The 15,780-nt window shown below is 35.3% G+C and overlaps 2 protein-coding genes across 10 annotated transcripts; one reads left to right on the top strand and one right to left on the bottom strand.

Moving 5' to 3' along the window:
- Window positions 1–1,063: 1,063 nt before the first annotated feature.
- On the top strand, window positions 1,064–8,390 carry LOC132065613 (uncharacterized). Of its 9 annotated transcripts, XM_059459081.1 has the most exons (6): window positions 1,090–2,679; window positions 3,948–5,804; window positions 5,911–5,992; window positions 6,069–6,182; window positions 7,279–7,399; window positions 7,785–8,390. In XM_059459081.1, exons 2-6 carry the CDS (start codon window positions 5,755–5,757, stop codon window positions 8,090–8,092), a joined length of 675 nt encoding a protein of 224 aa, XP_059315064.1. In that variant the 5' UTR covers window positions 1,090–2,679; window positions 3,948–5,754; the 3' UTR covers window positions 8,093–8,390. The 9 variants fall into 9 exon arrangements, with proteins under 9 accessions (XP_059315071.1, XP_059315066.1, XP_059315064.1 ...); XM_059459083.1 differs by having other exon boundaries at window positions 1,066–5,804; window positions 7,794–8,390; XM_059459080.1 differs by having other exon boundaries at window positions 1,090–5,804.
- Window positions 8,391–8,904: 514 nt separating this feature from the next.
- On the bottom strand, window positions 8,905–14,225 carry LOC132065615 (calmodulin-like). Its single transcript, XM_059459090.1, has 3 exons — window positions 14,021–14,225; window positions 11,495–11,864; window positions 8,905–9,229 (listed from the first exon to the last, which is right to left on the bottom strand). The coding sequence occupies exons 1-3, from the start codon at window positions 14,094–14,096 to the stop codon at window positions 9,127–9,129; spliced, it is 549 nt and encodes a 182-aa protein (XP_059315073.1). The 5' UTR covers window positions 14,097–14,225; the 3' UTR covers window positions 8,905–9,126.
- Between the last annotated feature and the right edge of the window lie 1,555 nt (window positions 14,226–15,780).

The following is a 15,780-nucleotide window of genomic DNA, read 5'->3' on the forward strand; positions in this document are numbered from 1 at the left end:
ACTAACCCCAATCCCGCCTCACACTACCCACCCCCACTCCCCACCACCAACCCCTACCCCATACCACCCACCCCCACTCACTCCCCACTACCCCCACTTCCCACCACCAACCCCACCCCCACTCCCCACCAACCCCACCATCAACCCCTACCCCACACCACCCACCCTCACTCCCCACTACCCCGCACCTCCCACTACTAACCCCACCCCTACTCCCCGCCAACCCCACCCCCACTACATCCCACCCCTCACCACAACCACCGACCACCCACCACCCACTCACCCCCATTCACAACCCACCACGACTACAAAACATCTCCACCATTACTGGTGAACATAAATGTTTCATTTTTTTATTAACTAATATATTTTTTTTTATTAAATTTGTATTTATTTTCTACTATTTAGTTACTTTTTAATTTGAATTGTATATTTATTATGTTTAAATAAACACATTATGCACATTCAGATATTGAAAAACAAACAGTCTTAATCATTTAGTGTTCAGACCTAAAGACAATATCTTAATGATTCAGATGTGCATTCAGATTTAGGCGTCTTAATCTTAATGAAAACAAATGATGCCTAAAACAAGAAGATTTTGATCAACTAAAGACACACAAAGCTAATTAATTAAAGGCAGATTTATTGGTAGAGTAGAATATAGTGCACAACCAAGTACACACTTATTCTACGTGGAAGTCTTCTTTCCTCCTGGACTACTTTAAAATGGAATAAAAAATAAATTTTTTGATAACACACTTATCTGCTGTTCGTTTTTTTTTTTTCCACCCTGTTCGTTGTACTTCCAATTTTAAAGATTAACATCATGCTTGCTCAGTTTTGTGCTCAAAGTGTACAAAAAAAAAATAAGGAGCAGCAGAAACACAGGTTTCATCTCATAATAATAGAAGCCTATAAATGATCCACAGAGGAGAATAATGTTAAACATCATTAACGCTGCATCCCACAACATTGTCATGTTCTATTACTATTTCGATATTTGACAGTAAATTTATTTTTATTAACGAAGGAGTGATGCTTTAATTATAATACTGATAAAGTTTATTGAGTATTTTTTTTAAGAGGAAAATTTCATATGATAGTATTGTATTTCAAGAAATTGTGATTCTTTCATTATTTAAAAGTTGAAGATGTTAGAGTTAATTTGCATCTCATAATAGTTTTTCTATCATTGCATTATTTATACTTGTCCAATCATGTCAGAATTTTTGTTTTCTATCAGTTTCTTTAATCAAGTTTTTAATTTTTCTAAAATATTAATGTATTTTTTTTAATAACTTTATGTTATTATATTATTTTACTACATTATACCTTAAAAATTTAAAGATCCTTAGGCTTGGAGTCACGCCTCGTCCCGTGCTAAGTAAAATGTCCCGACTTTTAAACAGTGCTATTGGGTATAGCTTAGGAGCAAATTGACCATTTACCCGACTTTATTATGACCTGTGGAGGAACCAAACGCCACCTTGATGGTGATCATACCGAAACAAACCATAAATTTGCTTCTAATTTTCGTAGTTTATACAGTTTTCAATTTTTGGGATATAAATGGAGGGTACTGTAGAAGATCATAATTCATAACTTATAGGCGCACAAAAATGGTGATGGAGAAGGAATATGTGTCATATTCCCTTAATATCGGGTACTCAATTTTGAGAATTCTCAATTGTTTTAGCCCTGTGGGGTGTTAACTTTTTTGGCTATATTTTGCTTTTCTGTTTATTTATGACCAGAAATCTTTGTTACCTTTTACTCCCTCCGTTTACTTTTACTTGTCACAAGTTTGGGGGGACAAGTGATGCTGACGTGGAAGTGAGGCTGAACTCACAAGTCGTCCCAAGGAGAGGGAGTTTCAAGTACCTTAGGGCTATAATCCAAGGTAATGGAAAGATTGACGAGGATGTCACATATCGTATTGGAGCTGGGTGGTTGAGATGGAGGCTCGCATCTGGTGTCCTGTGTAAGAAGAAGGTGTGACCAAGACTTAAAAGGAAGTTCTACAAGTAGTGGTTAGACCGACGTTGTTGTTTGGAGTGGAGTGTTGGCCAGTTAAGAACTCTCATGTTCAGAAGATGAAAGTTGTGGAAATGAGTATGTTGAGATGAATGTGTGTGCTTACTAGGAGAGATATGGTAAGAAATAAAGATATTCGGGACAAGGTGGGAGTGGCCTCCGTGGCAAACAAGATGCGAGAGGTGAGGCTGAGATGGTTCAGACATTTCGAGCGAAGAGACACGGACGCCCCGGTGAGGAGATGTGAGAGGATGTCGATGGAATGCTGGAGGAAAGGTAGAGGTAGGCCGAAGAAGTATTGGGAGAGGTGATCAGGCAGGGCATGGCTACTCTTCAGCTTACCAAGGACATGGCCCTAGATAAGAGGGTATGGAGGTCGAGGATTAGGGTAGAAGGCTATTAGTAGGATTAGTAGTATTTTCCTTTCTAGTAGGATCAATATATCTTTCGTCATTTTTATTAAGTATTCTCATATTTCTTATTCTTAGTTTTCTATTACTAGTGTTTGTTGGCGCTCCTGCTTTAATTTTCTTACTATCCTGGTGTTATTGCTGCTTATGTTGTCGTATTGCCATATTTTTGCTTTACTTGAGCCAAGGGTCTATCGGAAACAGCCTCTCTACCTACCAAGGTAGGCGTAAGGTATGCGTACACTCTACCCTCACCAGGCCCCACTTGTTGGATTACACTGGGTATGTTGTTGTTGTTGTTGTACTTGTCACTTTTAGCATATCAAGAGAAATGCATATTTTTTTCATATTTTACACTTAGCATTAATTACTTATTCCCCAAATTACTTTCCAAGAGCTAAGACTAGACATCAGTTAATATGGGTATTGTGGTAAAATACTTATATCAATTATTGTTTTTTAAAGGATGTGTAAAGGCAAACTAGACAAGTAAAAGTGAACAATGGGAGTAGTTTAGTTTAGCTTTTGTCTTTTTACAGTTTGCAGTTACATCGACTATTCTTTTGGATACCTGCTACCTCTATCAGCACAAGTATCATGTAACTCTGCCCGTCAAGGATTAGTCAGATGGGAATAAATTACATAGTATATTTTGCGAGTTTTTAGATTTTCTTTTTTGGTTGTCTTTATGAAGTTAAACTTGTACAATTCTCTGTTGCTATGACTATGTGAGTGTATCATGGTGCTTTTATTATCTGGGGTATCATTGTAAAATTGCTCACTTTTTGAGTCTCTAGGCTTTGGTTGTTGCAAGCTATTATTCTGTTCCGATTACCTATAGATCTTGGACAGATCATTAAAAATAGCATTGGTGACAGCGGCGAAGCCAGAATTTTTACTAAGGAGATCTAAAATTTAAAAACGTGAACACACGAAGAATCCAAGAAGATTCAACATTTACTATATATGTATATAAAAAATAATTTTTGACCTTGTATATACTGTGTAATTATCCAGCCAATGGAGTTCAGATGACCATCCTTGTCCGCCCAAGCTCCGCCCCTAGTGGGTGGTAGCTGAAAAAGTTTAGTTTACTGATCATTCTTCTTGATCTACTTAACATTTTGAAGCCAAAAAAAAAAAAAAATCTCTTGTTCGGTGTTGTGATGTTCATTGGAAAATGCTGCTAATAATGTATAACGGTTATCTGTGTTTCTACATTATATAAAATACAAAGAATCAAGGGAGAACAAGAAGAACAATTGGGTTACGTTACAGTGAGAATGTGATTGATTTATGGCTTGTATATGTTGGAAGTTTCCTTATATTATTTGCTCCCTTTATTATTTGGTGCTAGTAGGAAGTTCAGACTTCTAAGGGGGAAATTAGGGCCCACTTCCCTGTCAAACATGCCCACACTCCACAAAAGAGAAAGCAGTAGTGTGCATTAGTTTGTCACTTAAATATGTATCCAAATTAACGCTTGTGCTCTAATTTTAGAACCCGTGACTGGAATTCAGAGGAAGCACAGAGTGTGTATGTTCTTGGAGATCTATGATTGGATTATATAAAACAGATTTTTCACAAGATTCTTGGATTGAAGATCAAATGCCATGGCCAAGTGGATAGCTTACCAATACTAAATACCACCTTGTTTTGGACAATGAGCACCGTGAAGCTATACGTGGTTTTTCTTCCATTAGATGCAGGTGAAAACTAAAGCCTTTGTCCCTTCCGAAGAAAAGTATTTTAACCTTCTATGTTCTGCTCTCTAACAATTCAACTTCAGATGTTCCTCTCTAAGAAATTGCTTATCTATTTTACTCATATTTCTTTGGGTTCTTTCCTCTTCCTCTTGACTTGAGAATGTTCGAGCAAAATCTTACTGATGTCAAATGGCCTGCTTACTCGTTTCTGCATTTGAGTGTCTTGCATTGTGAGATGCAGATTGAACATTGAGTCTTTTACTGTAAACACATAAATTGGTGGCATACTGTTTAGTTGTGGGCCTGAAGGTTCCTTTAATCTAAACCTTCTTCCTAATTAATTTATAAATCATTGTTTTAAGTTTTGAAGACCCTTTCCATGTAAGACCTTGGATATTCTTACTGAATACATTTGTATTACTCCTATACGTTTATTTGGCTGTGTTCACTTGTATTGGAATATCAGATCTTGTCACTAAACTGTTAACTAGGTTGTTGATTTTGAGCAATAGTTGAACGCGTAAAAGCTCTAGAATAGCAGAGCCAGTTGTAGTACATCCCTGATTTCTTCTGTTTGCCATGGAAAAATCTGTTTATGCTGCAAAATATTTTGGTGAATTTAATTTTCCAGAATATTATTACTCTTGCATTCCTTTCAAACCGCCCACTTTGTGAGATTTCACTGGGTATGTTGTTGTATTCTTTTCAAACCTGTTCTGAAAACTGCTTTTCATGAGCCAAGGTCTATCGGAGAACACCTCTCTACCCCCACAAAGGTACGGGTAAGGTCTACATACACCTCACCCTTCCCAGACTACACTTGTGGGACCACACTGGGTATGTTGGTGTTGTATATTAAGATGTTATTGGTGGATTTTTGAGTTAGTAGTTAGTTTGAAAAGATAAAAGTGCGAAAAGACTCTTATTGAATTGGTGATTAACAATATCCAAGAGAGCTCTTTATATAGGATGAAAATAGGAAAGTTTCTGAATCTTGGAATCCCGAATAATAATCTAGAATATTCTACAAAGTCACTTGAATTGTGTCTGCAAAATGGTGAGCAATTATCAAAAAAAAAAACTGTGTAGGAACTCTCTCCTCTGGAAAGTTCATGGTAATTGCGCTGTGGAAGAGTACTTCTAGTAGCATTGATAGAAAAATCTATTTTCATTTTTCAAGCACCGAAAAAGGTATAGTGACGCAGATCTCCATGAAACTAGTGGTGTAACACGAATTGAAATATTTGAAAAAAGTTCAAAGATATTGCTAGAATAGTGGTAGGTTGGTTACTCAAAAAATCGCCAAAAGAATGCTAGAAAAGTGAGAAGACTAGCAGGAGTTCTGACTAGATAGGGGTAGTGTTGACTGGAATAAGCCATGGTGCTGTCAGAATGATCACCAGAAATATGTATGGCGACGAAAAGAATGGTTAGAATCTTGGACATAATAGGCAGGGGAGCAGCTGGAACAATAATGGTATAGAGGCAGGAAGCCACTGAAGAGATCATTTAGAAGAGGAACGATCTGCTGGAAAAGTCACCAAAGAGGAGTGATGCTGCCAAATTGATCACCACACAAATACTAAAATAATAGAAAAGAAATGGATTTTCTCAAAGCAAGTGGCATAAGGTCACGGGCTTATGGGAAAAAGTTAGTTATGTCCTTAGCTACTACCAAAAGCGTTGAACATCCTACCTTATGATTTTTGTTTTGCTAGTTATTTTACTCTGTATGCTTTGTTTTTTTCGATTTGTAGATTTGTTTCGGACATATTTGAGACTGAAGAGAGGCCAGAGAGTAAGAAGCTGATTAAGAAAATCAAGTTCTTCGTTCCTAAGGTCACGATACTCTTCACTCATGGTTCTGCTGTTACTTACTAATGGTCTCTCATTTAGCATGCCTTGGACGTTTCAGGTTCCACTACAGAGAAATGATACCAACTGTGGTAAATTTGTTTTGTACTACATTAGCCTTTTCCTAGAGAGCGCTCCAGAAACTTTTAGCATTGCAGAAGGCTACCCTTACTTTGTGAGTACTTTGTGAAACTATTTCCATCTTTGTTGAAGACATATTAAATAAATAGAAGTGTCCCTTCTCTACAGCTTTAACTTTTAGACGAGATGGTGACACACTTCAACATTTGTTGTTAAAAACTTTTTGGTATAAAAAAGAAAAAAAACACTTCAACATGGTATTTGAGCAGGCAGCAATCCTGAGTTCGAGTCTCAAAGATCATCCATTATCAAAAAGAATTTCCTCGTGTTTGGCTCATGACAAAAAAATAAGCCTGCACGTGAGCGGCTGTGTTGAAGACATAATTAAATAAAGGGAGAAGGGTCAAAATTGCCCTCAAACTATGTGTTATAGAACATATTTACCCTCTGTTAGAAGTTGGGTCCATTTACACCCTTACCGTTAAAGTTGGGGTCATTTAGACCGAAATGTCTTATAAATGCCCTTAACGGCTAACGACTCTCAGTTAAAGATTAATTCAGGTTTAATTAGCCTTATTAGCACAGAATTATGACATGTGGCTCAAATTAAAACACTCCATTCCCTTATTATTTTACCAGCCCTCTCTCCCGCCCACACCCCCATCAGATTCCCCCATTTGTAAGACATCTTAATCAAAACCCTTTCGATCAGACAAGCATGGACCTCCAATCCTAATCTCGTATCTATTAACTTTGAACAGATTTTCAAAACAAAAGCTTGAATTTCAGCTGACTGTGGAAAAATGACTGTTTAACCAGTACGATTTTGTTTGGTTTGGGGGGGGGTGTTGGAGGGTTTTAATTTGGACCACGTGTCATAATTCTGTGCTAATAAGGTAATTAAACTTGAATTAATCTTTAACTAAGAACCGTTAGCCAATAAGGGCATTTATAAGACATTTCATATATAAATGGCCCCAACTTTAACAGGAAGGGTATAAATGCCCCCCAACTTTTAACGGAGGCTAAATATGTTCTATAACGCATAGTTTAAGGGCAACTCTGGCCCTTTTTACTTAAATAAATTGAAGTGTTCCTTCTCTAACATCTTAAACTTTTAGACGAGATGGTCACACACTTCAACAATCTTCATATCATGAAATCCTCGTACTTCTTTTCTGCTTTTATAGATGAAGAAAGACTGGTTTACTCCTGACCAGTTAGAAAGCTTTTGGCAAAAACTGCAGACTGAGACCAGGGATTCTTCTGAAGACTCAGCATTTTCTGATGGAAGCTTCTCAGGTTCTCAAGGTAAAATTCAGTTACTTTATTGTGACATTTTTTTTATGACTTTACTTTCATCTTGTGTATGAAACAAGTTTTTGCACTGTGGCCGTACATGTCAAAGTGGATTGAGTTTTCATGCTGAGGAAATTTGACATGCATGGCAAACTCAGAATAACTATTGGGAGAAAATAATAGGCCACTTAGATATATTGAATATAGTTGCAATAGTCAGGAACCTGAATGTCATATCCGTTGCCTGATCTATACTTCTTCTGTGTGTTTCTTGTTCAGTAGTGTACGCAGAAATTTTCGTAAGTGTTATCTAGACTACTCGGACGAGTTCCGAAGCTTAGATGACTTCAAAAAAAAATTAATCTACTTGGGATTAACGCCTTGTACATATGCATAGAATTTTTAGGCATGTCTGCTGAACCTGCTTTGAGGGATGAGGATGCTTCTTCAGGCTCAGGAGAGGACTTAAACATGTTAGATGGACAGAGTAAGCATCAAACGGTAACACCAAATTTGGGTCATCGCAAGGCAACTGGTGATGCTACAGTTGATTCAATGCTGGAAATTGCAACCACTTCAAAGATGAGTGAAGCTACCATTATGAGGAATGAGGAGCGCTTTGCTATAAGCAAATGCATAAAAGTATTAGATGAAATGCAAGGCGTTGATCAAAGTATCTACTTTTTTTGCATTGGATTTATTTGAGAATCCAAATGCCAAAGAAACTTTTATCTCTCTTAAGACTGAGAGACGCTTGACATGGTTGCAGTGTAAGTTTAACACTTTGTCAAATGCAGCTAACGCATGAAATTAAGAGCCTTGTTATAGTTCTCGACTTTCATATAGGGGGTTTCTGCTACGACTTTGACTGTTAAAAAGGGCAGCTAGATGACTTTGACTGTTTAGATATTACTATTGTATATGGAATTTATAACTGGGAGTGGTTGGATGCTTAGTTTAATTCGTAATTATTGTTGGTTGTTATACAAGAACTTTTATGTTATACTAGAGTGATTTTAACTTGTTTGGTTGTGCAAGGCTGCTTGCAGGCTTTTTAAAAAAAAAAATTGAAAAAAAAAAAAATACACAATTTTGACTTACTGTTTCGGAATTTAGACCAACATCTAGACGCAAGGGATTAGCTTTTGCCATTTTTCTCTCGCAAAGGGTCAGTGACGGATCTACCCTTGAAGTTACGAGTTCGTCAAAATCTGTCCCAAATTAAGTAGGCGTTTGGCCATGAAAATAAAATTTCACTTATATTTGAAATTTTGAAGTTGGAGTTTGAATTGTGTTTGGTTATAGTTTTTACAAAGAATGTTTGGTTGTATGAATATATTGAAAGTAAAAAAAGTGAAAACTTGGTTTTAGGTGTGTTATATTTGGAATTTTCATGGCCAAACATTGATTTTCAAATAAAGTGAAGAAAAAAAAATCTGGGAAGACCTGAAAAATCTCATGGCCAAACGGGTCCTAAGTATTTGTATTAAGAATCTACTCCATATGTATAAATAATCTATCTCAAATCCAGTTATTGTTTATAAATTTAAAATTCTGAATTCATCTCTGCAAGAGCTACTACATTGTGTATGAAAGCAAGTAAAGTGCAATTAATAGGCTATGTTGAAGGCTAGTACACTTTATATAACAAGCTAAAACAAGAAGATTATAATTAAGCGGTGATTTATTGGTAGAATAGAAAATATAACACAAGCTAGTTAAGAGATACAAGTTTTGGATCAGAGGATTGTGCATCGATCTCTCTTTCGGCTTTTCCTTCCGATGCTTTGTGGCTTTGACATTGAGTTGACTCTTTTACTTTCTTCTATTCTTCTTCTCCTCCTGCCATAAATATATGAATAAAAAATTAGTGTAGAAAAAGAATTAACAATTCATGTGAATTAAGGAGTTAAAATATTCTCCCCTTTTTAATTAAAAACAAATCAAAATCCACAGAAATGCCCACTTTACAGATCCGAGGGCCAATCAGCGCATGATTCCGAAATTCGACAAATAATAGTTGATCAATCTGTCTACCCTTTTTCACTTAAATGCAACAACCTGTGACTTACACCTCAATGCCAAACAAGTGGAGGTTGGATATATCAATCCTCACTGACCATATTTTTTCGTTTAAGCTTAACTCATGTCATTAGTATACCAAAAAATAAAAGTGTAAACAAAATTAAATATTAAGCTTTTATTTGAGATTAGATCAAACCATGATGTATAGCTATCTCGCATTTAATTACCTCTAGGCAATAGCTCTACGACCACAAGCATTTTGCAATCTTTTTCATCACTGGGTTGAACTTACTTACCCTTTGGGTTCTTTCCTTTCTAATGTCTTTAATAATGTAAAAATGAAAAGAAATATATTCCTACAAAGATTTGCTGTATTTCTTTTTTAAGATCTCATCTGTTATTTTTCATGCTTTCATGTGAAAAGGATATAAAAGTAAAAGAATATTCATAATAAACTACAAAATCAAATCTTCCCAAAAAATTGTTCTCACTCCCCACAAACCTCAAAAAAGAGAATCCACCTGAAAACGAATAGTATCTCTTTTATTCAACAAGTTGTGGAATTTGGAAAATCAAATCCAATTAGTTTTGCTTGAAAACTAAGCTGATGTGTATAAAATCGAACTCTTTTGTAAAGATTTTAAACAACCTTTATCACTTACCAATATAATTTTCCTTATCCGAACCTCTTTACTACATGTGGCTACGCCATAGTCTAAGTGTGTCGCTTGTTCTATTAAAAAATGTTAGAATTGGATTCTTTATCCCCAAAAAAGTTGCATTTGGATAAAGGAGATTTGTTTGAACAGAAAAATAAAACTCCTTTTGTTTGTGAATTTATTTTCTCTTTAGTCCGTATCAAAAAGAATAACCCTTTCTAGATTTGAAAACAAATTACTTTTATACCAAAATTTATTGCCACACAAAATATATATACCTCATTTGACACCACAAGTTCAAAAGTCCTTTTTTTTTTTTTTTAACTCTGTGTCCAGTTAAATAGAATCACATAAACTGAAACAGAGGAAGCAGGAAAAAGAAGAATTATTCTAATTAGATTAGTACAAGTCTTCTTTTGTAAAGCTTTTATTTGCCGAGCGAGAACAAAAACTTCCTTTCGTTTCCTTGCGCCATTCTTTTTTAAATAAGAGCAAGACTCAAATAAATGTGTTCTTCTGTGTCATGCATCTTCACGTGACTCAATACGAGAGATCGACCTATTTCAACTCCAAAAAAGACGAACATTGTAGTAATTCTAACCACGACGAATCAAAAAAGAACTTGACGAACAAAATCCGTTGACCCCACCAAAAAAAAAAAAAAACTTTTTGATGGCCAAGGGTCCAAAATCTTGAATGAAGATGAAATCCTATTCCCCTCGATTCTATCACCCTCGGAGCAAGCTTGATATTCCAAAAATGTTGTTGCACCGTATTGGATCCTCAAAAAATGCCCTAAATTTGGAGGATCCAACAAACACTCGATGGCATTATTGAAGAAATCGAACATAGCTTAGTTCTGCACCCTAATTCAAAATTGTAAAATGGAACAAGCTTTCTTTATGCCAAAGAAAGAAAGCCTTGTGACCAAAGAAAAACATACTCCTCTGTATAGATGATGTTAAGAGCACTATGGCGCAGCGCTCAAACTTGTGACTTAAAATCCCTCAGAACTCAAGTATTCTCAGAGATCTTAAAGTGCAAGTAAACACGAGTCGGAATAAAAGCAAACAAATACAAGAATTTGAAATATCAATGAAATTAATCATTCAAAAGGTTTTAAAAAAGGACAGTCAAGGTCGCCAAATTATAGAAAGGTTTAAATACCAAATGTTGGAGAGTTACTAACAACCAAACTACTCAAATAGGAATAAAGCAGAAAAGCATATACCAAAGAACAGCACTACAAAACAATGCAAATAGGAGAACAGGCAAGCACCGCAACAAAGCTAATAATGTCAAACACGTCCTAACCAGAAATTGAAAAACCTCGTGAAACTTATCTGCTGTTCGTTTGTTTTTTTTTTTCCTTTTTCGTTGTACTTTCAATTTTAAAGATTAAGTTGAGTTGATCAATTCTCACTTGGCCATCATGACCTTGACGAACTCGTCATAGTTGATCTGTCCATCACCATCCACGTCAGCTTCACGAATCATCTCATCGACCTCTTCGTCTGTAAGCTTCTCACCTAGGTTTGTCATGACATGGCGAAGCTCAGCAGCAGAGATAAATCCATTCTGGTCCTTGTCAAACACTCTAAAAGCTTCCTTAAGCTCCTCCTCGGAATCAGTGTCCTTCATCTTGCGAGCCATCAGGTTAAGGAACTCAGGGAAGTCAATGGTCCCATTACCATCAGCATCAACTTCGTTGATCATGTCTTGAAGCTCAGCCTCAGTTGGGTTCTGCCCCAATGACCGCATCACGGTCCCGAGCTCCTTAGTTGTGATGCAACCTGCAGCATAGTTGCACATAGTTAGTAAACCTGTTTAGTCTTAAAAGCTTTACAAGTTACAACACTAAAAACTAGTTTCCACATTTTTTCCCTTTTTCTCTTTTTTTGTAGACATGGGAAAATCAAGCTTGCACAGTTTTGTGCTCAAAGTGCACAACAACAACAACAAAAAATATCCAGTGTAATCCCACAAGTGGGGTCTAGGAGGGTAGAGTGTACGCAGACCTTACCCCTACCTTGGGAGGTAGAAAGGTTATTTCCAATAGACCCTTGGCTCAAGTAAAAGCAAATGAAAGCAGTTCGGAAAAAGAAATAACGCAGTGGGGAAACCATGGCAAAATACTATAGGAAGCATGTCAAAGCACCATCGGGAGCATGTCAAAGCATTCTCAAAAAAGGGACAGTAGCTACAAAAAAATAATACGAAAATTCAAGTACAAGAAGCAGCGGATAATAACAGAAATCGAAGGACAAGAAATATGCTCATAGTGTACAAAAAAGAAAATGAGAAGCAGCAGAAACACAAGTTTCATCATAATAATAGAAGCCTATGAATGATACCAACAGCAGAGAATAACGTTAAATATCATTAACACTGCATCCCCCACTTCGATCTCCAATACAAGTAAGAAAAGCACAGGGAAATAATTTCCAAACAGAAAGGAAATCAAATTGGCAAAATCACTTGAAACAAAAGTAGTAGCGATTTCATCTGAAAGCATCAATTGTTTCAAGAGGCAGCAGCTACTCATATTCGAGTACTAACTACTGCTACCACTATATTTTACTTATTACTGCTATCTTCCAATGGCATATTGTCAGCCTCTGGATGTTTGTAGCCTCATATATATAATCCCAAACTGGGGTCTTTCTCCAAATTATCTACTTTTGCTGGATTAGCACACCTATAGACCTGAATGCTCTTTACCTCCAAGGTAAAGCAATGAATCGAAGGTTGTGAAATGAAATCCACCATCAAAAAGAAATTACCACACTGAACAAAATAGAGACCATACATCAAGATACAAAGCCAAAAAAAGAACCATGATATACCAGGTGAATCCAAAATTAGAAAAACAAAAACAAAACAAGATGATCAACTTTTTCTTCTAATAACTATGGTGGCCGGGCCGGCTTGCGCGCACCTCAATTAATTCCACAGTGTACTTGTTACCCCTAACTCTGTCCGCTAAGGCTATAGGAAGAAATTACCTAACGTTTTTCCGTCCATTGGGATCTGAACCTAAGACCTCATGGTTTTAAATCCACTTCATTCATCACTAGAAAACACCCTCAGGTGCAACACAATCAACCTATTTAACTCGATTAAATTAAGAAAAATGCAACTCCAAAACAAGTTTGTCAATACTTGCTAACCAGACAAATCCTAATTACCAAGAAAGATCAACTAAAGAATTCAACACATTGACCCCAAATCTAGAAGCCACCAGCTTCACTATAAATCCAAACACAGTATTGAAACTATCCCGCTAAAGAGACAGCATATCCAAGGATCAAACATCAAATCCTAGGATTTAAACACAATTCTCATAATTAGCACATCAACATTAAATCATAGATCACAACACTGTCAATCAAAACCAACATTAACAACAACAACAATAACAACAAGAACATACCCAGTGTAATTCCACAAGTGGGGTCTGGAGAGGGTAGGATGTACCCCGACCTTACCTCTAACTTTGTAAGACAATACATAAATCCATTTTTCTATCAAAAATCAAATCCAAACACAAAACTAAACCTACAAAGCTAAAGAAAGTAAGAAACAGCATAACCAAAGGATCAACAACCAAATCCTATAATTTCCCCATAATCAACACAAATCTCATAATTAGCACATCAACATCAAATCATTGTAAATCAAAACCAACATTAACAAAAAACCCAAAACATAAATCAATATTCACATCCATTTATATCAAAAATCAAATCCAAACAAAAAAATCAAAACTAGGATAAAACCTTAAATGAACACAAATATCATAATTATATCATAACACTATCAATCAAAACCAATATTAACAAAACCCCAAAAACAAGATGAACAAAATAGAATCAAGAATTGGATCTGATGATTTTTATTTTTATTTTTTAAAAAAAATGTTATAAAATGGAAAAATTAAAGAACAAACCATCTCCATCTTTGTCAAATAGGCTAAATGCTTCTTTAAATTCAGAGATCTGATCATCAGTAAGCTGATCTGCCATTATCTCTTTGTATTAATTCACAAAATTTGAAATTATGTATTTTGTGTTTGGGTTTGTGTTTTGTGTGTGTGTGTGTGAAAATGGAGAAGGCAAGGGGGGTGTAATTATAATGGTCTAAATATTCCAAAAGGGGTGTAGAGTGGGTGGCAAAGCATCTGATCCTTTTAGTTTTACTATTTCTTTTCTTTTTTTTTGACTTACATTTAGTCATTTAGTCAAGAAAGGAATACACTCTATTATGGGGTCGTTTGGTTCATTAAATTGAAATGTCACGTAGGATCCAGTAGCTTAGTATTTTTTTATTTTTTTTATTACTGAGGGGTTCGAATTCTCACGTTGTAATCTCTTATTTCCTCTTCCCCACCCCTATGTAATTAAATAAAAAAAAAAAATTGTAATGTCACCAAACTATGGGATGGTAAGTACCATCTATACTTAATTAAAAGTTTCGAATTCGACCATCAAAGGACGTGGTGCAGCCGATGGGTTGCCCCTCCTTTAGCCTAAGGTCTCGGGTGAGAAACCAAAAGAAATAAGTTTCGGATTCGAGTATAGAATCGTCTTTAATAGAAAGCACTTTATCTTTAAAGTGGAACGTTCCGACACAAATTTTAAATTAGGATAATTACAGCCCCAATATCTTTGAATGATCTAATTTGCAAAAGGGCAAAGGGTCAAATTTACCCTCCAAGTATGATTTTTTTTTTTTTTGACTCACATTTACTCATTTAGTCAAGAAAGGAATACACTCTATTATGGGGCTCAAGACTTTGTAACCCAAAAATAGAATCAAAATAACTCATTAAAAAAAAAGAATTTAAATAGCCTTAATGCACAGATTATGTGCTTAAAAGGACCAAAGTGTAGTTTTACACTTAAATCCTTTTTCGCACAGAATATATGCGTAAAAGAGGCTGAATATATTGGGCCCTTTTTCTTCCCCACTGGTCCCCTAATTCAAAAAAAAAAATGAAAATCAGCCATTAAAGGTCCCTTTGTGAGATCCCACGCGATCAAAAACATCGTTTTCTTGTTGATTTCCAACCCAAAAGTGATATATTGAAGTCTAGGAATAAGTTTCTTCGCAATAAAGCGGCGTATAATTCAATTCAAAAACTCAAAATCAAAGCTTCAATCTAGGTATTTCACTACGATTTTTCTATTACATTATTAACCTAAGCATTACTATTGTGTGAATATGGACAACAAAAAAAAAAACTTTTACGCACTTTTTTTGTGCGCAAAAGGCCTGTTTTCAGCCCGTTTTTTCATTTTTTTTAATTTTTTTTTTTGTTCATTTGTTGTTAATTTGTTAATTGTTTATTTATTAACCTATGCATTAATATTGTGTGAATATGGACAAAAAAAAAACTTTTACGCACTTTTTTTGTGCGCAAAAGGGCTGTTTTTAACCCCTTTTTTCATTTTTTTTTTCATTTTTTTAATTTTTTTATTTGTTGTTAATTTGTTAATTGTTTATTTAGTATTTGGCAATTGTTAGATTAGTTATTTCAATTATTAGACTAGCTAATTATTTATTTAGTTTTTGTTAAGCCAATTGTTTATTTGTTAATTATTTGATTAGTTAGTTAATTGTTTATTTAATAGTTATATGCTAATTAATTTTTTATTATTTGATTAGTTAGTTAATTGTTTATTTATTAATTATATGCTAATTGTTAAT

Source organism: Lycium ferocissimum, chromosome 7, assembly GCF_029784015.1.
Source record: "Lycium ferocissimum isolate CSIRO_LF1 chromosome 7, AGI_CSIRO_Lferr_CH_V1, whole genome shotgun sequence".
Classification (NCBI taxonomy): Eukaryota; Viridiplantae; Streptophyta; class Magnoliopsida; order Solanales; family Solanaceae; genus Lycium; species Lycium ferocissimum.